The following is a 25,003-nucleotide window of genomic DNA, read 5'->3' as shown; positions in this document are numbered from 1 at the left end:
ATGTTATCTTGCACAGGCCCATATAGCTATGTGCTGTAAAAAACAAAACAAAAAAAAACACAGCAATTTTATTTACCTTTAGAACAAATTCATCACTGATTCTTTATTTTCACCTTGGTTCTTTGTGATAAGTACGTCGCAACGAATATTCGTCAACAATTATTTTATTTTGAAATTTCTGACCGGAATTCTTATTGTGGCTTTCTTGACACTGGCTCGGGGAAGGGAAAAGCAAAGGGATCAGGCGGTTAGAAATGGAGAGCAAAGGGACTGGGAGGGTGAGGAAAAATGTTGAAGAGACGCGGCATGGCAGTATGACAAAATAAGGGGGGGCCTCAGTCCATCAGAAGGTGTTCCTAGGCGAATAAAGTCAAGGTTGAGAAGTCGAGCTAACTGTTCGTTTCGCTTTGGTCTTGCCTCGTCTGATCAGCGTGCACGACGTTTCGGCTTGTAGGCTATCTGCAGAAGTCTGTGGCCACCAGCCCCGTTTGAGAGGATAAAAGGTAAAAGCAAGTGACTTCCGTTGGGGAACCGACACTTTGAATCGTTGTTTGTTTACAGACGTGACTAACGTTAGGCTACACCTCTGTTTATATGCACAACCATGCACCTAACCTAATTCATTGTTTGGGCAATTAACGTTATGCAAGCTATTTTCAGCGAGTGCAGGCAACGTGTAATTGCACTCGGAGAGAGTCGTATTTTTACTTGCTTGAACTGACATAGTGTTACTCGTGTCGTGGCGCTGCGACACGCATGATAAACTACCGTTTAGGTTAGCTACGCTAGACAGCTAACAGTTAGCTGCTTACATGTTAGCTTAAACAAAGTGGCACATGTGGCTTATAACCTACCTGTCAGTACCAGAAGACTTGCCCAGGCTTGCCCTTGGACGGGGTTTGTGAGACCAATTCACGAACGCATGTAAATAATGGTATAATCTTTATGTTGAGCTAACGTTGCACGACAAAAATAAATAATTGCATAAATAAAACAGACATAATAACATGTCAGTCACAAGTAACGTTAGAAGTGACACTGCTCGTCGGTGTCGTTTGGCTTGCACCTAGCGTGCAACACAACAGCACCCACGTTACTGAACTCAGTGGTTTTGTTGACTTCGGTAAAACCTAATGATGTAATCAGATTACTTTCAGTTACTTTTGGATTGCTTTTCTTCATTAATCAGTTGATTAATGAAATAAATGTATACATTGTAATATGAACAGTGCTATTATCACCGAGCTACAACCACCATTATTTTAAGATGTATGGGAAGCTATTTGTGTCCATTATAATTTCACATTCAAAATCCGTTTCCCCTTTAAATATGTTTGTAAGTAATCCATGAAGTAAGTTCAGTGGTCTGGTTTTACTAAACTACCTGCAGTCTGGTTTCAGGGTCTTGAGCCCAGCTTTGAGTTTGTGTGTTTGAGTCACTTAGTTTATGAATGGCTCCTCCTTTGCTTTCAGGTGGCTCAGTATGAGTCGAGATGGGTGGACAAAGAAGAGAGCCAATGCCAATGATGACAATGGTTGGTCAAGTAGGGTGAGTATCTGTCATCTCATAACCAGCTCTCAGAGCACCCTGTTTGTGACAGGAATTATCCCATTTAATGGAAATTGACCCCACTCCCACCCACAACAAGAAATACAGTATATAGGCTATATCACTTTCAGCTGGATAACTTTTAGGTACCTAGATGGGCAGATAAATGGTACGTTATAATACAGTGTTGAGAGTGAAAAAGAGAGATCTATTGGTGGCAAGGTTCCATTGAGTAAAAACAAATCTCTCCTGCATAGTGCCCCTCACAGATCCCTACTGGCCAACTGGAAGTGGACCATCCTATTCTCTTCCCCCTCCTGCTCTCTCCTCATCGTAGCCAGCCAAGAGCTGAAAGCAGTTCACTAGCTGTCTAATTAGTAAGGGTAGATGGCCAGACAAAACTTCAGCACAACTGTGACAAGTATTGCACACAGCCTACTGTGTATGTTGGATTATAAATTGTAATCAAAACAGTAATTTATTAGCTTCTAGCACTGGCTTGCAAAGCTGTGCTTGGATGTGACATTATTTATACAGCTCAAAGCTGAATGTGACTCACTGCTGACTCTGCAAAATCCCCAAATTATCTATCCACTTTGTCCTACTGCAGTGTCATGGTTGTTGCAAATTTTCTGCTAAGTGTCATTCACCATCTTCATTTCTGTCCTTTTTTTGTCCGTAGGGCGGCTACATGGCTGCCAAGGTCTCTAAGCTGGATGAGCAGTTTAAACTTGACGCCCCCAGAGAAAAACAGAAGGAAGGGGCGTGCTCCAACATTTTCAGTGGAGTGGCCATCTATGTGAATGGATACACAGGTAACACTATACTACATCCATCTATCTAATTTAGCCTATAAAGGCAAAACATTCAACAACTTAACTCAATCCTGTACTTTCCTATAACCTCCTGACTTTTCTTAACATTTAAGTGGTCCTTAAGTTTCTTTAATGACAACAGGAATTAAATGTCTGCGAGACTGAGTGGATTTGTGACTGTGAAGCATGAACTGAGATGACTGTTGTGTGAGAGCGAGAGGGAGGGAGGGAGCAGGAGAGCTGCATAATTGGGAGGGTTCATATAAGGTACAGCTGCAGACATGAGCCACAGTTAACGCTGTCATGACTTGAACTGCACATTGGTGCAAGTTCTGTACTTCTTTCTTCTGCTGATTTCAATTCTCACTCTTTCTCAGACTTGTAGCAGTCAATTTTCCAACACATTTGTCACTCTGACATTTTCTACATGTTTTTACACAACTCTAGCTTGGCGCTCTTCTTGTTCCCCTCCCTATTTCCTCAGCTCCTCCCTGTCATCTGTATGAACGATAGATTGGATATGTAAGAATATCCCAGAGGAGCATGAGGGGGAAAAAAATTCTGTATGCTTGTTGAGTTGTATTTGCTTTCTTATTTTAGCCCTCCTTGTCTCCCCTCATCTGACAACCTGAAATAATTATTCCACCTTTGATATATGAAATCAAAAATACTCGCTGTTGGGAACCTGAATATAATGCTTTACATAGCTATGTATGATCTTGTTAATGGTCACTGAAGGAAGTCAAGAGTCTTAAGAAGTCCTTAAAAAGACTCATTTCCAATTTGACTTATTTTTTCAGAGCTGTCAGTCACTTGTATTTTATCATTCATTTTGAATTGCCAGCAGATGTTCAGTGATAGAAAATCATTCAGTATTGTAATTCATGTCCCCCTCATTGACGCCGCCTCAGGCCCTCTTGCATAGTCAGTTTTCCAGTGTGATTGCCGCTGAATAACAATCATATAAGATGAAAATATTTGAGTATTTCTCAATAAATAGAAGCATAGCTGGCCAATTTTTCCATGTTTGTGCAGCACCATTGTGTTTAATGAGAGTGCATTGTTTGAGTATTGCACAGTGGAATGCTTTTATTGGCAAACTGCATCTGGAAAGCAGCTTGTGTCTCCCAGTCATTGTAGCATGTTTTCTAAACATGACTTTCAGGAGTTTGTGCAATGATACTTTCATGAGGCTGTTGATTTGCTGGCTGTATGACATGTTGATGTAGCACTCAACTTGAATGGCACAAGGCACCGCTCTGCATGCATTGTATTAACAACAAAAAAAAGCCATTGATGTCCAAATCAATGCATTATTTTTCAACTACAGAATTTTTGAAGGAATTTGAAAAAAAATATATCATGGTAATGATTTTGTTGAGACACTGTTTTGGGGAAAGATGACAGTACTACCCTATACCCTACCATATGAAAAGTCTTGATGCTCAGCTTCAGTATGAAGTTCCACCTCGTTGGTTAATCTATGAAGGACAGAGATGCGGGGACAACGTTTTCAGGTTCTGCCTGTTTGTGATCCCTTGGCCTGTTGTTTGTTTGTGAGCAGATCCTAATGCAGATGAGCTACGCAGACTGATGATGCTGCATGGAGGCCAATTCCATGTCTACTACTCTCGCTCCAAGACCACCCACATCATTGCCAATAATTTGCCCAACAGCAAAATTCAAGAGCTCAAAGGGGAGAAGGTCGTCCGGCCAGAGTGGATCACTGAAAGGTTAGTTCATTGGCAGTTGAGTTGTGTCTGAGTGTATGTGCGTGTGCACTTGTTGTATTCTTTATATCAGTTTTATTGTACAAAATTAGCTTCAAATGACTTACCTTGATGTCATTTGTTTAAAACAGCATCAAGGCTGGGCGTCTCCTGTCCTACCTGCACTACCAACTGTATGCTAAACAGAAAGGCCTAAGCTTCCCTAGTGTGAATCTGCGCCAGGCCCAGGAGACCGCAGGGCCGAGCCATGGGCTGCTGCAGCCAAGCCTCCATCAAAACCTTCAACCTCCACAAGGCAGTATTCATCGCACTGTCCTCAACCATGAGCCGTCCTTATCCAGCCGCCATAATAACTCCATCTCTAGCACCAGCCACAATCAACTACACCCAGGCAACTTCCACCCTCAGTCCATCCAACACAGCCCCCCAGCTCGCTTCATCAACCCCCAGCCAAGCCACTTAGCATCCATCCACCCAGGCCCTCAACACAGGCACCTCAATACAGAGCCCAGGCACTACAGCCCACACACACATCCTCTCTCCAACCCAAGCACTGACGCGCATCAGCAAAACTCCTCACAGTCTAGTCCCATGCCACCTCATCCCAGTCTCCAGCACCGGACACTTAACCACCCACAACCTCAGACCAGCTTGTCCTGCAGCCCCCTCCAGAGTAGCTACAGGGAACTGGAAGTAAAATTGTAAGTATGTAAAGTTTTGGGGGGATGTTCTGTTGTTTGATTTTTTTGTGTTTTTTTTTTTTTTACCTTTAACTTAATAGTTTTTGCACACATTATTGTAACTTTACACCAGGAACATTTGTTACATTAATACAGGGCTTAAAGACCTCCAGCCAGGTGCCGGATTTCCGGCATATGGACGTTTTAGATTCACAAACTATTTTTGACAAAAAAAAAACAACTCACTCCACATGGGTTTTTGTTTATGATGCGTTTTATCCAATCATATTCAGCGAAGCAAAGCAATATTTTACATTTACCAATGGAATGCGAGCAAGTTTTTTTTTTTTTTATCCAATGAACAGCAAGCTACTTTCTATTACAATGTAGCACCGATTCCGTAGCACAGCTGAAATATGGAAACGAAGTTTATGAAAGTTGGTGAAGATACATGCGTCACTGAAACAGGAGTAAAAAACAAACGGCGATAGGTATGGATTGAATAAACGGGTGGAGACGGGAAACCGTTTGACACTTGGTGCGACAAATTAAGGGAACCGGGTGTTTGTTCTGCACTGTGTGCTCAACCAGCAGAAAGAAAGTGCTCTTTCCACATGAGGTAAATCTCAGACACAACGCCGCTATGCGCGCACTCCGATATCTGACCACATTGCCGGGAGCGACAGTTACAGCTGCCGCTCCAGCAGCAATGACAGACCTGAACGTGATCTGTCTTTCACAATTTACAATCGTCATTCAGCATAAAAATGTGGCATTGCTTTGGCTGTTCTCTACAGAGCTCCCCAGGGGTCACCTGGTAAGAAAAAAATAATTGATGTGGAAATCCATACGGGCACCGATTGGTAAACCGCGCACGGCTCCATGCACACGGAATAGTAAACTGTGCCCTCGAATTAGTAATCAGTGCGCACGGAGTCCTAAACAGTGCCCGCGGATTAGTAGACCGTGCACACGGATTTGTAATATGTTGATAACGTCAAACAGGGACACCACAGCGACCCACAGAGTTGCATATAAAATTTCATTAACATGCTTTTTCTACAAGCATGTTTTATAGGGAGTAAATGGGTTTCATATTGTCACCAAAACACACATCGGATCATAAATTAGACCTACTGATGTGATTAATCAATGGTTATGGTTCACATATGGTCTAGGTGCCTAATGGCTATTACAGCTCACTATATGTATGCCAAGCTGTGTGTAATGGCTCTGGCTCACTGTATATAGGCCTAAAAGTCCCTCTTTGATGTTATCAACGTAGATATTACAAATCTGTGCGCATGGGTTACTAATCCGTGGGCACGGTTTAAGAGTAAATTGTAAGAAAACCGTGCCCACTGATTTCCGCATCATTTTTTTTTTTGTACCAGGTGAGCCCCCCTGGGGGGCTCCACAGTTATCCTTATTGCACTAGGTTTATAGATTAATAATGCTGTGTGTTGAATATTCATTCATTCAGCACAGAAATGTGTCAATTGTTTTCGTTGTTCTTGTTATTGGACTAGTTTTATAGAGAAATGGAGAAATAAGTGTAGTGTGCTGACTGTGCTCCCACCACCAAATCAGTCAGGAACAGTTCAGGCTCAGAATGTTTTTTTGCTTTAAGCCCTGTTAATATCAAGACACTAAGCAGTCGTCTCTCTGTCTTACAGAAATGGATCATTGCAGACCTCATTGGACTTGATGAGCCATTCAAAAATGAATGGAGCGCAAGAGTGGGGCAGTGAAGATCCTTGTCTTGTCAGAGCCCCGCAGGGGGTGAAGGAGGCACCCCTGACCAACGGACACACTCACCCTGTTAATGGTGCCTTAACGCTTGAGGACTTGTCCCCTATTACGGATCAACCCCCCATAGACAAGGACCTGCCCCATTGCAGACTTAAGAGCCCAGAGAATAAAGCTACGAGTCCCCCAGTACAACACCAGACGAAACCTGACCCCTACGATTTTCCCCACAGCCCTCCAAGGCAGCCCAACCAATCCCCTGTCTCTCCATACCGACCCAGCTCACAAGCAGCCAATGAACAAAGACCCAAACCCCCACCACCCACCTACCAGGAGGCCATAGCAGCCACAGAATCCCATCCACTCCCACCACAGCCCCAGCAGCCCTGTCAGTTAGATTCAATTCCTGAAAAGACTCATCCTCCCCCTGCGTTCCACTCCCTTTCACACTCTCCTGTTCGACTGAACGGAAGTCACCACAATGCCTTTTCATCTGACCCCGACTCACCAAAAACAAACCTGTTATCATCCAGCACCTGTCCGCCTGATCCTCCCGCTAACAAGAACTCATCATCTAAGTCTTCAGCACAGCTGCTGGCGCAGACAGGTGGTATAATCTCTGAGTTCTACTCTCACTCGCGTTATCACCAAATCTCCACGTGGAGGACTGGTTTTTCTGAGTATGTCAACGAACTGCATAGCAGACGGCGAACAGTGGGGGGTGCCACCTTTCCTGGGAAAGATCGACTGAGGAAGTGTGTGGCCCAGCGCTCTACAGACAGTCAAGGTAGAAAAGAAATGGTCACTTTGTTTGTTATTTGCTGTTAAAATAAGGTGCATTGTCTTTAAAAGGCAAATCAGCAGTTATAAGGTCTATAAGCAAACTAACAGCTCAAGATTATGATAGGAAGGATGTGTTCCATTTCCAAATTATGATCAGTCAACAAACGGTTGGAGAGTATCTGTTTCTCAACCGAAATCACCAAAGCGGAGATAGATTAGTGTAGTCCCATTGTCTAGCCCCTTCCTGTTAACTGCCAAAAATGTCTTTGTGAGAACATGAGATTTATTGGAGTAGCCAAGTTTTACTTGGATGTCTGGGCATGTAGACATGCATGTGGGATTGTTAGACGCTGTATTCATGTCTTTTGTGTTTTGGATCACTCACAACTGATGTTCTCGTATGTATTTGTATGTGTGGGTCAGGTACGTCGGCACCAGTGAGTGTTAAGTCTTGTATTCTACATGTGGACATGGACTGTTTCTTTGTGTCTGTGGGGATCAGACATCGACCAGAGCTCAAAGGCAAGGCACTTTTTGTCTATGTAAATTGACACACACAGACAGAATAGACTCATATGCATCCAGCCAAAGCTGTTAAAAGCTAAAGGAGTCCCCCTTTCTGGTCTTCTTGCAGGGAAGCCTGTGGCTGTGACCAGTAACCGTGGGCCGGGTCGAGTGGCATTGAGACCTGGGGCCAATCCTCAACTGGAGCAGCAATACTACCAGAGGAAATACACTCGCGGTCAGCCAGGTGAGCCTTTCACACGGAGAGTGCTGACCTCTGACTTTTACTTATACAGGCCTGGGCCAGTGTAATTCCTTTTTAAGTATTACTTAACAGTAATTTGCTTTACTGAATGTACCCCTTGTTCTGCGTGTCAGAGAGGAAAGATGAGGACCTAGAGGGAACTCCTTCACCAGAGAGTCCTGTCTCCCATGCCAATGGAGTAGACCAGGATACTACTGCACTCTCAATGGCAGAGATTGCTTCCTGCAGTTACGAGGCTAGGTAGGACAGACACACACACATGCACACTAACATGCATCTTGTTGATTTTAAACACTTAAATATTTGTATCTACTAGGAGTGTTAATAGCAGGTTGGCTGTGTCTCTCAGGCAGGCGGGGGTGAGGAACGGGATGTTCTTTGGCAAGGCAAAACAGTTGTGTCCCTCGCTGCAGTCTGTCCCGTATGATTTTGAGGCCTACAAAGAGGTGGCTCTCACCATGTATGACATCCTGGCCAGGTAAGAAAAGAAACTCTTATCAATTCAGCGGGTCTTCCTCTCACTTGCATCTCTGTCTGCAAAATAACATAATACAAACCCTCTCTTCCATTACTTTTTCTTTGCAGTTATACCCATGACATCGAGGCGCTCAGCTGTGATGAAGTGTTGATAGATGGCTCTGCTCTGCTGTCAGAGTTGGGCATCAGCCCAGAAGATCTGGCCAACGCCATCAGAGCAGACATCAAAGAGAAAACGGGATGCTCTGCTTCAGTGGGCATGGGTGAGTGCATCTCTTATGTTATACTTTAGCCTCTGTTGGTAAAATAGATCATGGCAGTGTTATTGTGTTCTAAATGCAATCTGACCTTTCACCTGTTCAGGGTCCAACATCCTGTTGGCTCGGCTGGCGACCCGTAAGGCCAAGCCAGATGGGCAGTACCTCCTGAGGTCCGAGGAAGTGGATGATTTTATCAGGGACTTGTCTGTGACTAGCTTACCAGGTAGATACAGCACCACCTGCTGGTCGTGCTCATAAATCTACAGTCATTCAATTTTCTCAAGGTAGATATTTGAGTAAATACAGTAGTTGTATTAATTAACGTAATTTCTCTCTGCTCTAGGTGTAGGGCCCGTTATGGGCCGCAAGCTGGCTGCTATGGGAGTGAGGTCATGTGGGGACCTCCAACAGGTGTCTCTGTCTCAGCTGCAGAAGGGGTTTGGACCCCGCACCGGACAGACACTCTTCCGCTTCTGCAGGGGCCTGGATGACCGGCCGGTCCGCTATGAGAAGGAGAGGAAGTCTGTCTCAGCTGAGATGAATTACAACATCCGCTTCACTGGGGTTAGACCTACTCTCTAAATGACTTTGGGGTTTTTTCATTATTCTCCATTCCTCCCTCTCTCTTCTCTCTCATTCTTCTTGCATTTCCCTTTCCATCTCCCTCTAACCCTCTGGTCTCATCACTCTGACCAGGTTGATGAGGCAGAGTGTTTCCTGACCAACCTGTCCATGGAGGTGCAGAAGCGTCTCCAGGAGGCAGGGCTGCGGGGCCGCAGAGTGACCCTTAAGGTCATGGTTCGTAAGGCAGGAGCGCCAGTGGAGTCAGCTAAATACGGCGGTCATGGCATATGTGACAACATAGCCAGGTGAGAGAGAGACTATGTCATCCCCATACTTGATAAATCATTAACTATTTATGCCATTCTGTCTCCATGCTGTGGTCACTCTGTTGACTCGTCTGTTCCTGCCTCTTCCGTCAGGACTGTGATGTTGGCTCAGTCCACCGACAGTGGTCAGCTGATTGCCTCTGCGGTCATCAAGCTGTTACATGCCATGAAGCTGCAGGTTCAGGACCTGAGGGGAGTGGGCATCCAGGTGCAGCTTCTTGAGGGAAATCACACTGCCCCCCAGGACTCCACAGGCTCCCGGACACGCTCCATCAAAGACATGTTGCTAGGCCAGGGATTCACTGCCCGATCCAAAAACAGAGGTTTGTACATAGTCTTTCTGTGTATTTTTGACTTTGACTTATAGTCATAGATGGAGATTATATGTATAGATTCAAATAGAATCCAACATCAATGTTACAGCTGCCGACACCTCAAATCAGGAAAAGACTTCCTCTACCACAGCCCCATCCTCACGCTCGTCTTCCCATGCCCTGTCCCCTGCCGAGCCGGTCCCGGGGACAAGCAAGGACCAACAACCAGCTTCCAGACAAACGCCAAAACACACTCGAACACGTCTCAACTTCAGTATCGAAATCCCCTCCCCTTCACAGGTAGGGACTTTATGGATATTAATGTTTGATAGACAAGAACCGGGCAACAAAATGTTTTTTGTAACAGATTGTTTTGTATGATTGCCAAGGTGGATCGTTCTGTATTGGAGGCCTTGCCTGCAGAGCTGAGAGAGCAGGTGGAGCAGTCGTGGACTCATCAAGAAGGGAGACCCAGTAACCCCTTGCGCCATTCCCCCAGCCCACAGCCCTCTGCTCCACTTTTGAAGCCCTCCTCACCTCACTCTCGTCCAACCTCCCCTCCTCCTCCCCCTACTGCTTCTGGTCCTCCACTGTACGTTCCGCCTGTTGGCACCTTGGTACTACAGATTCCAAACCAGCCAGGCCAGACAGGTTCAACGGGCATCGTACTGGAACTGCCCGACTTCTCACAGGTACTGTTCTGCACAAACAAAATTCACACCTTATGCATTTCTTAGCATCTAATGCATGTAATGCAAGTATTCAGTCAGTCAGTCAGTCATTACTTGAGAGCCACACTAATCAAACAGGGCTATCAGCTGGGCCCTGAAGCTTACTATCACACTCAACATTCAGACATGCACAGTTCAACACTGACTTCAACAAAATCTTTCTCACCCCATAAATGCAAATCTAGATGGCTTGCCTGCACTGCTGCCAAGCATATAAAGTGATTTTTTTTTTTTTTTTATTGTTGATGACTGGGTGTTGTACTTCACTTAATCTCTCGGCTCTCTGACTGTAGGTTGATCCGGATGTGTTTGCTGCTCTTCCCAAAGAGCTCCAGGAAGAACTGCGGTCTGCCTATAACCGCATGGAGAATGTCCAGCCCCAGGGAAAAATATGTAAGTTCCAAGGCCAGTGAGTTGAAAAGTAGGGTCTATGTAGGTTGGAAAGGAATTAGCAGCATTGTGCTCTTTATGCATTTTCTCTTTATTTCCTCATTTTTTCTCTATTCCTCTGCAGTGGAGCAAAGGAATCCCCTATTGCAGCTGAAACAGTCAGGAGTTGGAGTTGGCATTGGTCGGGTGAAGCGGCGCTACAAGAGGAAGAATGCAGTGAGTCCTGCTAAGAAAGGACCTTCCCCTCTGAAGAGGCGTCACACAGGAAACAGCCCAGCCAAAACCCTTCCACCCTCTATAAAATCGAGAGAAATGATCAACGGATTGAAGGTGAGCCTATCATCAGTTTCTCACCTGGGTTTCAGTGAAGGTTATTGTCGTATGGTGGCATTATGTGTAGATTCGCTGTTTATGGCAGCATGGAACTTGACTAAAGTGTAACCTCTTCGGCTTGCATCTGTTCCTCCTCCCCAGACTGAAAACGGTCCCTCCACATCGTCCTCAAAACAAGACATCCCAGAGCCTCTGTTGAAGTTCATTCCCCGCCCCGCTCCGGCACTGGCTGGAGCCTGCGACCTGACCGACATCAGAACACTCCTCCGGGAATGGGTCACCACCATATCAGGTATAGAGTGAGGAACAGCTCCGTCATAATGTAGGCACATGCAGTTGTCTGAGATTTATCTGTAGTTTGTGAGGTTGCGAAATAGATTTTTAAGCACTTCTCACTTCCTCTCAGAACCCATGGAGGAGGATATCCTACAAGTGGTGAAGTACTGCACTGATCTGATTGAAGATAAAGACCTGGAAAAGCTGGATTTGATCATAAAATATATGAAAAGGTACATACATTACAGTCTACCAAGCTATGTCTGTCCATTCCCCTTCCTCCTTCCGCTGGTGGTTGTGCATGAAGATCTCTTTGGTATAAGATACACTCTGCATACAATTTTGTGATATTTTTGTCCTCCCTTTGTGCCTTATGATGCATATTAATCTCACCTATCTCTGCAGGCTTATGCAGCAGTCGGTGGAGTCTGTGTGGAGCATGGCTTTTGACTTCATCCTAGACAACGTGCAGGTGGTGGTGCAGCAAGCTTACGGTAGCACCCTGAAGATAACATAAAAGAGGAGGGGTCCTGTTCTCGCTGTCTTTATCCATTACATCACCACGTTTTGTTCTGCTGCTATCACCAGGTCACCTGCCAATGAAATTATGACATCTAAATAACATTTTTGGTGCATCAGTGGAAGGAGTTGTGTGTTATACAGGGATCACAGCCGAACTTCCTTCTGAACTGTGACACCACAGAGCATTTGCTAGGAGGTTCACAGTTGCTTCCCAGGAGTGAGACTCTGACGGTGATATAAGAGCAAGGACAGCACTTCATCAGTATTTACATCATTCACTGTACTTTCTCACCAAGGGACAAGTAACGCAAACTGGGAAGGGCTGGAAACTTTCTTCTGTACGTGCCCCACTCATCAAAGCCCAGAACAGTGAGAATCATCATATCAACATTGCAAAAATTGTAATTATTCAAATCCAATTGTTACAAAAATGATGTACTCCTTTTTGAACTTATGTGAAATTTGACATACATGCAACATTTGTGCTGACAGTGCTTAACCATTTCTAATAAGGCTTTGTCAGCTTAAATGTCTCCCTTGGCCTGGTGGGCATTTCCCTTTGAGATGGCAGTTGGTTTCCCCCTTGTGCTCCCCAGGTTGGAATGATCTGTAAGACAGACAAATCATGAGGTTGAATTCTTTTTATTTTTTGTATTTTTTATGTGAACTCACTCTAGTTTGAAAATAATTACAATAATTAACACAGTCATTGATGTTTAAATGCATTTTGGAATCACTGGGCTTTGTACCACCACTCATACAACAGAATTATGAGACCCAGAAATGGGAATTAATTCCTATTCTAATTTTTCATCAATGTTTGTCTCTCTCCATACTACTAGTATTGGCCTGTGAAGTATCTGCCACTGCCATGTCACCGAAAAGCAGACAAAATATAGCCTGCTGCATATGTTTTTTTCCCCTGTATCTTCTGCAAAAAAGTGCCAAACTTTGTTGTTATAGCATGTAAATAATGTTTTCAAAGATCCTTGTTAAAAGTTTTAAAAGAAAAAGTGTATGTAGAGGGTTTATCTCTTGTATTGTTTACAAGTAGTGTATTCTTAGTAACTGTCTTTAATTCTAAATCTTTTCACTCTTTAATCGTTTTTAAGTGTTCAAACATGGAAATTAGAAGCTGGCCAAAGCACTTATTAGGTTAGCTGTTGATTTCTCAGTAGCACTCTGATTTGTGAGGTGGTTGGGAGGGGTTATGGCAATCAATGAGTAGCCTATGCATTTCATTTTTCACTAACAAGTGGGATGCCCCCTCATTTGACATGTAACACTTCATACAACCTTTGTGTCTGGAATGGATCTCAGTATTCTAGTGTCTTTCCAACCTTGTTACCTGTCTCATAAATCCTAATATGGAAATAAGGCTTGATTTACTTAGGAACAGAGGATCTGATTTATAACTCTATGTAACCCATCTTCTGTCCCTGTGTAAATGAAGCTGAGGAGACAGCAGTATGGCTAATGGCTACATCATTGTCTTTCCTATAAAGTTAACATTAATGAGTGGTGATGAGGAGAGAAAGCCAAGTACTCAGAACAGAGGCAACAGACTGATTTTCTTGTGACCTCATCAGTGTCTCATAGAGACACTTATCTATGTGGGTGAAAAGGTTGTTCAAAATGATAACCATGTATGGAAACCTGATCAATCAGTGTATAGCATTTTTTAATCCTGGTGAAATGAATGTAATTCAAACCACATAAGTCTCCATTCACTTTCAAGAACTTGCTTCTCTTCACCTGCCATATCTTTTCTGAAGGGAATGGCCAGGAGTTATAATTGGTCAGTCCGTCTTCTCAAAACTGGCCTGTGCCTGAAGACCTGAAGCTGTGACATTGTTTGTATGTTTTCTAAATCTTGATAATAAACTGTAAACTCTGCTTTAACAGCTAAAAGCCGTCGTCACTTTTCCCACCCGTAGACCGTAAAAAAATAAGGTTCACCTGGTAGTGTGGTCGATTGAGAGGATGCTGATAATGAGTATCACTCTGACTACGTTTTCAAGGAAAAAAGATGGTAACTTACCTATGGTCCAAAAGATATTTTGAGTCTGTCAACGTTATATAATGTTAATGTTATATAAAATCATTAACGGCTTCTACGTGGGACTGGTCTTGTGCGACGTCAAACATACGCGTTCAGTGACGTTGATAGCACGCAGAATCCTCGTTTCGCTATCTTTCCTGCGCGGACCGCAGTGTTGTTGGTGAGCATCTCTAACGCTACCAGGGAATCATTTAATGATTTTGGGATTGAAAACTTGTTAATTTTTTATAACTGCATTCGTCATTGCGTTATTATTGCACTAAATCATATTGCGTTGTTTCCATGTCTGGCTGGGCGCGTTTCTCTCTCTAGACGTCACCGTAACTGGCTAGGCCAACGTTAAGCAGCTAACGTTAAAGCTAGGCGTAACGCTGAGCCAAACGGCTTTTCCATAATATTTGGCTAGGTTGCGGCTTGCTTACTAGCAAATGTTAACGACCAGATGTTCTTGTTAGCTACGTTCATTAGCTACATAGGAAGCGAACAAAGAAAATAGCCACCAAAGCGGCACTGTTAGCAACTAGCTAAAACAAGGTGTGTACTAGCGTTACCATGGGTTCACAATGAATTTTAGCTTACGTCAGACAGTTGTAACCTAGCTAGCTACTCTGCTAAACTCAAACAAAGACTGTCACCTTTAGCTTACTGATAACTAGCGAACTTGACAGTAGGCCCTAAATACTTACTTTCAAGTCGTGTTGAAAGTAAGTGCATAGTCGGTGTTAACTAATGCAACTGACAAGCTATTATTGTTGGTTAAATACGGATCCTGTTAAAAATTCTGATGTAACGTTAACTGTGCGTAACTATTTTAGTAAATAACTTATTACCGGTTTAATAATCGGCCATGGAGGGCCAAGAGCCTGCAGGTTTCCCTTCCAACTAAACACTACACCAGCTTATTCAAGAAGAGAGGGAGGAACTAATTAGTGAAACCAACTGGTGTAGTGTACGGTTGGAATAAAAACCTGCAGACTCTTGGCCCTCCATGGCACATGGTTGGATACCCCTGTCAACTCATAAGGTCATGTCTGAGCTAACAACCTCCATTCTCTGTCCACTCAGGTTAAGAGAAGAGTGCCAGAAGGCTTCAGAGAGGTTGTAATCATGGCGAACCAGCCGATGGACATCCTAGCAAAGGTTTTGGAGCAGTCGGCCAAGATGGTGGAGGATCAGGTGGATGCACAGTTGAGCAAACTGAATGATATGGAAGAAGATGAATTGGAAAGACTGAAGGAACGGCGATTGGAGGCACTTAAAAAAGCCCAGAAACAGAAGCAGGTACATGGGAGGGTGTCTCAAACTGTCTTATACCTAGCACTGATCACAACTTGTAGCCTACACCGCATTACCAGTGTAAAGAATTATAGCGCAGATGGCTCCCTGAGCCAGTGAATAAAGGCACCTGCTACAGTCTCACCTTCATTGCAACATTTATCACACCACCAAACCAGGCACCCACTACAAAGAATGTGCTTAGCTTATCCATGCCACTGCTTTCACGAGTATGTAGATAATGCCTAGAGCCGTTATAGGCAGTGATGATAATCCATTGTATGACATGGAGGTGTTTGGTTACCACACGGGAACCTGATTTTGAATGCTGTTAGTTAAATTATCTAAGAGTTCCCATGATTGGTCATGGAAGTTCTTCCATGAAGACTTTTGAGAAGTGTATTCCAGACAGGGATGGTCAGGGAATGTGATAAATTCTCTGGGGAAATATCAGGGAATTTAACAAATGGGTCACTTTACAGAAATACACCAGAATGTCTTTTCCAACTTGCTTCACACATTCATTGCATTAGATAGTTTTCAGCTGGTTTTCTCCACAGCAACCCAGCTGTAGTGGAAACCAGACTGTTAACCCCTTTAGAACTTGAAAAACACCAAACACAAACCAGTAAGAGAAAAAACATTAGGTAATGGAAGTGCTCTGATTTAGTTATGGAAAGTATTGGGAAAAGTCATGGAATTTTACCTAAGGGTCATGGTGGGAACCTGGTCAAAATTGTGAGTTTGATATAGGCCAACTCATGCTCTGAATACAGTTAGCAGGAGCCACCAAAGTGGATTTTTAATGGGGATGAGTTACTTTAGTGGGGAAAAATAGTTGGCCATTGTTCACATCTTTTAAAAATAGAAAACAGCCAAAAAAAAGAGACTGCATGTCCACATTCTGAAAGATTGTAACCGCCACTTTTTCTACCATTTGTCACCGTTTAAGATCTAGTGCTCTGTCATTCATCACAGTTCTTTATTTTAAAGGAGTGGTTGTCTAAAGGCCATGGAGAGTTCAGAGAAATCCCTAGCGAGAAAGACTTTTTCGGCGAGGTCAAGGAAAGCAAGAATGTGGTCTGTCATTTCTATAAAGACTCCACCTTCAGGTAAGCAAAAGACAATTTGTTATTACCTCCTATAGAGCTCCAAGGTCATAGAGCACTGGTTCTAGGATTTTCATCATTTGGATTTTTAAAAAGGGATTTCTAAGAATGGATAAGTAAGTTACTTCAAAGTGTACAGCATAATTAGTGCTCTACGTTTGGTCCATTAGTTGTGATGTGTTACCCAAGTGTTGTGATCAAAATTACTTTTGATAACATCAATCGCTTTTACAAGTTAATTTCCTTTTTGTGTTTGAATATAAGTAGCTGTGTTGTTGTCACACTACTAATCTTGCCATTCCATCCTCTGTCCCCTTCATACAGATGCAAGATTCTTGACAAGCACTTGGCCATCCTGGCAAAGAAGCATGTTGAGACCAAATTTATCAAACTGAATGTGGAGAAAGCCCCGTTTCTCACAGAGAGGCTGCGGATCAAGGTTATTCCTACTCTGGCTCTGCTGATAGATGGTAAAACCAAGGACTATGTGGTTGGATTCGGTGACCTGGGAAACACAGACGAGTTTCCCACAGAGATGCTTGAGTGGAGACTTGGCTGTGCAGATGTAATTAACTACAGGTAAGGCATGGGCTTCTTTTTCCTCACCTCTTAAGACATCATTGCCATCATGGACATAATGTGCTAGAAAGGGCAACAGTTTGTTCAGTGTAATTCTCACACAACCATTTTCCTTCCCCAGTGGTAACCTGATGGAGCGTCCTACACTGACACAGAGGTCTGGCTCAAAGTTCACAAAAGTGGAGAAGAAAACCATCAGAGGGAGAGGCTATGACTCAGATTCTGGTTCTGAAGATGACTGAAAAACACTGCCAATCTTCTGATTTCTCTCTCTCTCTCTCTCAGGGCTACCTCATCAGCAGACAGTCTTGCAGACAGCCCTTTTTCACTTTTCCTTTCCCCCTTATTTCAGTCACTCACCTATTCATTACGGTCTTCCATATTTCTCTAATTGACCATATCATTAATTGTGATTAATGATATGAATGATTATCTTTTATATATTAAACATGTATTTTGGGTGTGGACTTAGTTAATGCATTATCTGCCTTTTTTTGTGTGTGTGGAATAGATCAATACATAGAACCCCTCCAAAAGTCAGAAAAGTTGAAGCATTAAAATATTACAGATTTTTCACTGAGCCACTGAACTCTTCATCCTGTCTCAACTTGCTCTTGGCTTTGTTGTATTGTGCTTGATTTGTCTTTAGTGTGCAAAACCCAAAACCTTTGTCATGAATTACAGACTTATTTGCAATTGATATAGCTTTGAGTTGAATCTGTTCACTTGTAGCTGTATCAGACTGTTTTTACATCTAAGGCCAAGATGCATCTGTGCACACAGAACGCCAGGAATGGCTTCAGAATTAATTTTTTTCACAAATTTCCTTGGACCAATAATTTGACTTCATTGGTGCAGACTTAATTTACATGTAATAATTCAGCTTTTTAGGTTCTATTTGAGGTTATTTTAACATGCATTTTGGTTCAGGATTGCATGACGCATACTTTGTAAAGTAGTGCAAGACCGACCAGTAACAGAAATGCAAAGTGATCAATGTAAGCAACAACTTTTCATAACAAGATCTTGCTGGCAATACTGGTGTCATGGATTAGTAAAACAGTTTGTAATAACAGCTGTATCCTAGCCTTGGCTCTGAAAGAAGGCTTGATAATTGCAATGAACAATGTTGACTCAATCCTCCAGTGGAGGAATCCACCCACCACCCCCTAGATTAGGAAAAATGAAGTGCCAAGAACACAAGTTGTATTCCATTTCAAACATACTCTTTCATTCATGCTGGGTTTTTATAAATCATGGTTAATAAAGAAATTGAACCATCACTGACTGCTGAATTGCCATGGCAGACGCATTCCTGGTTCCTATGTATGACAGCTGTAGCCAGGATTGAAAAGTAGGTATTCAAGTGAACATTTATTAAGGAATACATAGACAAAACAAAGTGGATAGAAAAACATTCCCTCATCACAGATGTTAAGGGGCCTGGTTTACTTAACATCTATTTGGGGTGAAATGTCACATAACTCAAAACCCACTGCATAAGGCTAACTTCAAGTCTGGCTTATGCCACGGCATGTTCTCAGTGTAGTGGAATCAGAACTGGTAGCTATGGAGCACAGCATTTTCCTCATGATCTGCGTGTACACGTAAGCAAGAAGATACAGAGCAGAACTAAGACTCAATAGCCTTGGGGTCTACAGGTTTGAGGAGGCGACGCACAATCAGCTCTCCATTGCCGTTGATGTAGGTGTCAGCCATGTCTTCTTCAGCAGGGAGTCCATAGGGAGTCTTCAGTGGCTGGATCCTGAATGAAGCAGGAAAGAAACAGATACAAGGGCAAGGAGATCAGCATGATTGTACAAATTGTCGTTTTAAATGGCTGATCAATGACGAGACAACTGACTTTATTATAAGTATTTAATGATAATAACAGCATAACTGCTCATGTCAATCAATTAAGCTGTATTATCAATTTGTACTACTGTAATCTTATCTCTAGGTGCTTGGTAAATTTCAGCTTTTCTTTGAGGGTGTGCTTTGATGAATTACAGGGACTCGTGACATTACTTTAAGATAGCTGTATTACCTTTAGTATTGTAATCTTACCTTACAAGATGCTTGACAAATTTCAGCTGGTTATTGACTGAGGGCGTGTTTTTGTGAATTACAGGAACATGTGCCTAGATACATGACAAAGAGAGAAGCAAGGAAAAAAGTAATGAGTGTCAGTGCAGAATGTGACCATGAATATAGAATGGAGATCTACCTCAAGAGAAGACACAAGGTGTAGTTAGTATAAAGGAAACAACATAGCAGTCAAGGGTTCTGTTGCTTTTGTACTGAGGGAGTGCAATATCCCAGTTAGAGGTCAACATTAATGCCAATCACAACTACTTCTTGTTCTACTCCTCTGAATAATGGCAGTGGAAAACATCATCAAACACTATTTTCCAATCACCATGCTTTTCAAACCCCTGGGAAACCACTGGTGACCTTTTGTTATCCTGGAGGACAGTGCTGCCATCAGAAGACATGCATCCTGAGATGATCGGTGTTGCCTTGTTAGTCATAAAGAGCATTAAGCATGACCCATTAGGCACAGGTAGACCCCTAACTGTGCTACAAAATGCATCTCAGTACAGGACACTTGCCAAATCTCTACACTGTGGGAGGTCTTATGTTATTTAAGTGTGTGGTTATGGAGCTCTGAATGCAGCCTTACTTTTTCAAGCCCCAGGCGCTTCACCATGTCTTTCTCCCAGTATGGTCTTCGCATGGTACTTTTGACCCGTGTCACTATGTGCAGTTTATGAGGCTGGTCTGGGTCACCGCCGTACTTCTCATGTTCTTTAGATCTCTCAGCAAAAAGCTGTGAAGACAAACAGAGAGCCATTGAACACTAAAAGCAGAGTGAACACGTTGTTATTAAAGTTGAAAAATGCTGCCCTGTGAAGTAGATCAGATATCAAACAAGGCAGGAGGAAACAACATTATTTCTACAGGACTTGAAGACAAGGATAGTCTGTCAGATCACATACCTCTTTTGGGATTCGGGCTTTGGTAAATTGGCTACGTTGTGACACAAACCAAGGGCAAGGCGATACTGTGGCTTCTGCCAGGATCTGGAAACACACGCAAACAGTAATGACACAAACCTGAAAGCAGGATGGTTCTGAAAGGCAACAGTTAACGTTAGGCTCAATACAGGTTTGCAGTATTGAAGTACATGCACAGACACAAAGCGCCCTCCCGTATATCCCAATTTACTGACGATATTAAATGGCACAATTATAAAATCTAAGTGAATACTGATTATGTAACTCTTGTGCAAGTCAGATTTTCAGTGGGGTTCGTATTTTCTGCACAACAAGCGGTTTAGCTTGGTAGGTAAGAAAACAGCAGCACGGAGCATTTGTCTGAAAAACGACAAACAACACAAAAACACGGAGATATTCTCTTACCTTCACCGATGAAAGAATGAAACCGCGACACACAACTGACATGTTTTCTTTTTGGTGTGGTAACCTCTGCTAGTCCACTCGAGTTAGTGTAATCACACTGCAGGCATGCACGCCAAGGTTAGTCAGGCCAGCGCCGGCTATTTGCTCACGAATCTATTTAAAGAGTATTAAAAACATAGAGCGAGCTATATTCATATCATATTATCCAAATCTACAACTACAAATGTCATAAATATGCTGTAACAAAAGACAACGAAATCCAGAAGCTCTTCACATTTGTGTTGTGACATTTGTCTTCAGCGGAAGCGTGAGCGAGTAACATTTAAAACCTACCGATCTGAATGATGTTGCTCAACTTGGTTCCTATAGGAAATTCATAAGTAGTTCACTTGGTTTATTTCAGATTAAAAAGACAGAGTAAACAAACTATCTAATTTTCAAAGTGTGATTAAGTGTATTTACTTTATATGCTTTTGTTTAAATTGTACCTGTCTTGCAGCCAGAGAAGTGTCTCTTTCCATGCGTTTCTGTAGGAACTATTTTTGTGGCGCACCTACGTCTCAACCAAGGAAGTATCAGTTTGTGGTCTCACAGTACGCGAATACAACGTCTGTTAGGTTTCTGTGAGTTACTTCGAACAGCTAAGCATGAATACCCAGATAGGTTTCTAATAGTAGTTTAACATCGCGAGGTAAGCCGGACAGGATAATGACACAGAACCATGTGACGGGGATGGAGGCTTCTGCTGTCTCTGTTCTCAAGCGGGCAGTGGAGCTGGACCAGAGCTCCCGCTTCCAAGAGTCCCTAGTCTGTTACCAGGAGGGCATCCAATTGCTTATGGACGTGTTGAAAGGTATAACACACTCTCTCTCTCTCTCTCTCTCTCTCTCTCTCTCTCTCTCTCTCTCTCTCTCTCTCTCTCTCTCTCTCTCTCTCTCTCTCCTCTCTCTCTCTCTCGCCCTCCCTATCTCTCTCTCTCTCTCTCAGATGCAGGCAGATTCTATGAAGACAGCAACTGCTTCATATTCATGTTTCATTTTCTACTGTCAACAGCAGTGAAGGATGACTCAAAGAAAGGTCACTACAGGGCGAAGATAAAGGGCTACATGGACAGAGCCGAGCAGATCAAAGTGCATGTGAACCAACTGAAAGAAGGTAGTGTAAGCTATTTAATTTATGTTCTGTTAAGACTGAGGGATGTGATTTCATTCAGGGTTGGGATCAGTTCATGAATGAACTCATCTCAATTCCAATTCAACTGAGGAATTGGAATTTGAAAAAGAAAACCTACAGGAAACAGAAGTGGAATTGAATTGGAATTTCAGGAAGATTCACACATATCTGAGATCACACGTAGTGTTATATATGATTTGTTTAACTGTGTTTTATGTGATTCATTTATAATGCTTAGCGAGTCAAGTCATCCTCTCTTAAAAGTGGAATTTCATGGAATTTAATGGAATTCACTTCTGTTTCCTGTAATTCCAATTCAATTCCAATTCTGTTTCCTTAGACCTGGGTGCAATTCCAATTCCATCTCCAGGAATTGAATTGGAATTTACCATCCACTCTCAATTCAGTTCATGAATTGCTCCAAACCCGATTTTGTTGCTGCAGGCAGCTGTAATTTTGTCTTGCCTCTTTGTGCTCCACCTCTAATTTTTATTTCTCTGACTGTTTTTCCTGTTCTACCAGATGGGAAGTACCATGAGCAGATTAGAATAGCAGAGGACGCTACAGGTTACAGCTATGAGGCTCTGTTCAAGCCGTACATCAGCAGCACGCTCACAGAGGTCTGGGTGGAAGACCCGTACATACGACACATCCACCAGGTAAGACCTTTTATTTCACTCACCTTGTGTGGTTTTATTGCTCTTTTCTTTCGGTTTTGGCTCTGCTGTTATTTGGCTTTGCTCTAATTGTTTTTAGCTTTCATTTTTATTCTGGCCATTGCCTGATTTTATTACCTTTGTTTTATGTTCTTGTCTCTACAAAGCACTTTGTAACTTTGCTTTGAAAAGTGCCATATAAATAAAGTTATTGACGTTTTATTATGCATGATATCTTTTTCAAATTATTTACCTGCTATGTGAATGAAGGATCACTGCAGTAATACCAACAATTGTGATTCCATATTATAAAAGCCATTGGTAATTATCAGCCTGACACTTAGAGTTTCAACACCAAGTTAAATTGTTGTGAACTTACCCACACACGTCTGATCCCCTCTTCTCCTACAGTTGTACAACTTCCTGCGGTTCTGTGAGATGCTGCTGAAAGCTTCCTGCAAAGTGAAAAGGATCCACCTGCTTACTTCACAGGATGAAGTAAGCTATTTAACTCCTCACTACACGCATTTTCTCTACTCAGGTCAAACTATGTAATGTAGGCTGTGATGTAGGCTGTGAGTTTCTACCATTGTTTCACTAGCGTCTGTTGTGTGCAGCAGGGGGACAGCGGGCAGCAGACCGGCGCTCTGGCCGAGGTGAAGCAGAGTCTCCAGGCTCAGGGAGTCTCTCTGGAGCTGCAGTACTCCTCCACTATCCATGACAGGGAGATCAGGTGCGGCTGCAGCTCTTCAACAGTTAGAGCAGCGTCACTGACAGACGAAGCATTGCACTCCTAAACGCTGCACTGCATTTTTGGAATATTTTACAACCTGAAAGTCATCATTCAGTATTTCAAAAGCACAGATGATTCTATCCCCCAAATATAACTATTAAATCAATACTTAGAACTTTAACAATAACCCATTATGTTCTTTACTTTATGGCAGCAGTCATTTTGTTGATTTTAATTGTTTTCATTTTTTTTTTAACATACAAAATAATGTAAGAATAGCCATCATTTTTTCAGATGGATTGGAATTAAACTCTTCTTGTCATATAGTGTTTTATATTGCTTCATGGTTATGGCTTTATTTCATTGTAGTGAGCCTAATAGTATTATGTTTTTTTAGGTTTGACAATGGCTGGATCATCAAGATAGGAAGAGGACTGGATTACTTCAAGAAACCTAAGGTAGGGCATCATATTTCATCAATTAGTATTCATTCTGTTATTGTCTTCAGTGTCAGAATTACCATATCTTACTGAATGACTATAATTATGAACTGTCAGTTATTAATTGAGTACTGGGTGTAAGCAGTGTTCATTCTGTCCCCCAGGGCCGTTTCTCCATTGGATACTGTGACTATGACCTGAGGCAGTGCCAGGAGACCTCTGTAGACATCTTTCACACAAAACACACCAAGACACTATGAGATGCATGAATCCTTTCTCACCTTGTCTTCCAGTCTTAACATAGTATGTGCCTTAACATAGTATGTGATTGCCTTTGGAACAACTGCTTAACTGAGTAATTCATATGGGGAGCATTTTTTATTTTGGTCTATACAACATGCTTTTTGTCATATGTTTACATATATTTAAACCAACTGTATGATAAAATATTCTATTCATTTTGAGGTGCATTTTACCACACTATTCTTTCAATTTGCTGATGTAAGAAGAATGTGGATCTTTGCTATATGAACAACATTAATATTTTAAAAATTGCCATGATTAGTTTATGTCAATATGCATCTAATTTTTCACTTAAATATGATGCTGGTGTATTTATAAACGAGTGGCTTTTGGCTTAATGGTTTTATGGATTATGAATTTATGGATAGGCTACTGTTCTTTAGAAAGACATAGCAAGCACATAACGCCATCTGGTGGAAGTATGTTTGCCAATTCTTAAATTATCAATTAAACCTTTTGGGGAAAGTGTTTTTATGGTTTAACAGTGTTTGTGTTTTATTTACATATTTTTCACTATTGTTTAAGCTTGACCTTTACCTCATATGTTGCATACAATGTTGGGAAGGTCACGTTAAAAATGTGACCTGTCACAGATTAGGCCAACCACTGTATTTAACCCAATAACATCTGATTTCTATGAATTACCGGTGAGTAGCTTTGCCCCCATCCTCTATCAAATTAGGCAGGCAACAGAATATCAAGGTAAAATATCAATTTATTTCGCCCATGTTTGTTTAATCAGTACCCAAATGACCTTTTTTTTATTTTTCAAAAGATGCCTATGTTTTTTAGATACCATACATTTTCAGTTGTAAATGCATTATTAGATAATACTCACCCATTTTTTTGGTAATGAAATATCCTGTCACACACAGTCCATTACTCCCCTGCTACACAACCTACTTCTGCTGCAGGGCCTATAACCAGATGATAGACAGTTTTAAAAGAATTAAAACTCCCTTTTATCTGGATAATTGACTGTC

The 25,003-nt window shown here is 42.3% G+C and overlaps 4 protein-coding genes across 5 annotated transcripts; 3 read left to right on the top strand and 1 right to left on the bottom strand.

Annotated features, from left to right (window-relative positions):
• The first annotated feature begins 271 nt into the window (after positions 1–271).
• rev1 (REV1 DNA directed polymerase) lies at positions 272–14,170 on the top strand. The gene is made up of 22 exons (XM_071919715.2): positions 272–503; positions 1,474–1,549; positions 2,232–2,364; positions 3,929–4,097; positions 4,226–4,795; positions 6,451–7,310; positions 7,730–7,828; positions 7,941–8,057; positions 8,189–8,315; positions 8,425–8,553; positions 8,661–8,815; positions 8,916–9,035; positions 9,156–9,376; positions 9,509–9,681; positions 9,796–10,025; positions 10,126–10,316; positions 10,406–10,708; positions 11,041–11,140; positions 11,262–11,467; positions 11,612–11,762; positions 11,877–11,979; positions 12,152–14,170. Exons 2-22 carry the CDS (start codon positions 1,484–1,486, stop codon positions 12,261–12,263), a joined length of 4,335 nt encoding a protein of 1,444 aa, XP_071775816.1. The 5' UTR covers positions 272–503; positions 1,474–1,483; the 3' UTR covers positions 12,264–14,170.
• A 249-nt stretch (positions 14,171–14,419) lies between these two features.
• On the top strand, positions 14,420–18,576 carry txndc9 (thioredoxin domain containing 9). Its single transcript, XM_071919765.2, has 5 exons — positions 14,420–14,490; positions 15,396–15,611; positions 16,599–16,717; positions 17,039–17,293; positions 17,415–18,576. Exons 2-5 carry the CDS (start codon positions 15,438–15,440, stop codon positions 17,533–17,535), a joined length of 669 nt encoding a protein of 222 aa, XP_071775866.1. The 5' UTR covers positions 14,420–14,490; positions 15,396–15,437; the 3' UTR covers positions 17,536–18,576.
• On the bottom strand, positions 18,516–20,997 carry mrpl30 (mitochondrial ribosomal protein L30). The gene is made up of 5 exons (XM_071919758.2): positions 20,716–20,997; positions 20,293–20,376; positions 19,977–20,123; positions 19,361–19,434; positions 18,516–19,058 (listed from the first exon to the last, which is right to left on the bottom strand). The coding sequence occupies exons 1-5, from the start codon at positions 20,755–20,757 to the stop codon at positions 18,926–18,928; spliced, it is 480 nt and encodes a 159-aa protein (XP_071775859.1). The 5' UTR covers positions 20,758–20,997; the 3' UTR covers positions 18,516–18,925.
• Positions 20,998–21,286: 289 nt separating this feature from the next.
• On the top strand, positions 21,287–24,502 carry mitd1 (MIT, microtubule interacting and transport, domain containing 1). Of its 2 annotated transcripts, none has more exons than XM_071919772.2 (7): positions 21,287–21,568; positions 21,769–21,870; positions 22,411–22,547; positions 22,956–23,042; positions 23,165–23,277; positions 23,675–23,735; positions 23,882–24,502. In XM_071919772.2, the coding sequence occupies exons 1-7, from the start codon at positions 21,424–21,426 to the stop codon at positions 23,975–23,977; spliced, it is 741 nt and encodes a 246-aa protein (XP_071775873.1). In that variant the 5' UTR covers positions 21,287–21,423; the 3' UTR covers positions 23,978–24,502. The 2 variants fall into 2 exon arrangements, with proteins under 2 accessions (XP_071775873.1, XP_078142289.1); XM_078286163.1 differs by having other exon boundaries at positions 23,162–23,277.
• Positions 24,503–25,003: the final 501 nt, after the last annotated feature.

The sequence above is a fragment of the Centroberyx gerrardi genome, chromosome 10, assembly GCF_048128805.1.
Source record: "Centroberyx gerrardi isolate f3 chromosome 10, fCenGer3.hap1.cur.20231027, whole genome shotgun sequence".
Taxonomy (NCBI): Eukaryota; Metazoa; Chordata; class Actinopteri; order Beryciformes; family Berycidae; genus Centroberyx; species Centroberyx gerrardi.
Note: the sequence above shows the minus strand (reverse complement) of the source record. Positions and strands in the feature narration are given on the sequence as shown.

Excerpts from the sequence above, each read along its gene's own strand:
- mitd1 (XM_078286163.1), top strand. The coding sequence starts at position 21,424 with ATGACACAGAACCATGTGACGGGGATGGAGGCTTCTGCTGTCTCTGTT. Across the intron at positions 23,278-23,674 it reads ATCCATGACAGGGAGATCAG|GTTTGACAATGGCTGGATCA; the intron begins GTGCGGCTGCAG and ends ATGTTTTTTTAG. Across the intron at positions 23,736-23,881 it reads ATTACTTCAAGAAACCTAAG|GGCCGTTTCTCCATTGGATA; the intron begins GTAGGGCATCAT and ends TCTGTCCCCCAG.
- txndc9 (XM_071919765.2), top strand. The coding sequence starts at position 15,438 with ATGGCGAACCAGCCGATGGACATCCTAGCAAAGGTTTTGGAGCAGTCG. Across the intron at positions 15,612-16,598 it reads AAGCCCAGAAACAGAAGCAG|GAGTGGTTGTCTAAAGGCCA; the intron begins GTACATGGGAGG and ends TTTATTTTAAAG. Across the intron at positions 17,294-17,414 it reads GCAGATGTAATTAACTACAG|TGGTAACCTGATGGAGCGTC; the intron begins GTAAGGCATGGG and ends TTCCTTCCCCAG.
- rev1 (XM_071919715.2), top strand. The coding sequence starts at position 1,484 with ATGAGTCGAGATGGGTGGACAAAGAAGAGAGCCAATGCCAATGATGAC. Across the intron at positions 7,829-7,940 it reads ACATCGACCAGAGCTCAAAG|GGAAGCCTGTGGCTGTGACC; the intron begins GCAAGGCACTTT and ends GTCTTCTTGCAG. Across the intron at positions 11,468-11,611 it reads AAATGATCAACGGATTGAAG|ACTGAAAACGGTCCCTCCAC; the intron begins GTGAGCCTATCA and ends CCTCCTCCCCAG.
- mrpl30 (XM_071919758.2), bottom strand. The coding sequence starts at position 20,757 with ATGTCAGTTGTGTGTCGCGGTTTCATTCTTTCATCGGTGAAG. Across the intron at positions 20,124-20,292 it reads AAGCCCGAATCCCAAAAGAG|CTTTTTGCTGAGAGATCTAA; the intron begins GTATGTGATCTG and ends TTGTCTTCACAG. Across the intron at positions 19,435-19,976 it reads AGCGCCTGGGGCTTGAAAAA|GCACATGTTCCTGTAATTCA; the intron begins GTAAGGCTGCAT and ends TCATGTATCTAG.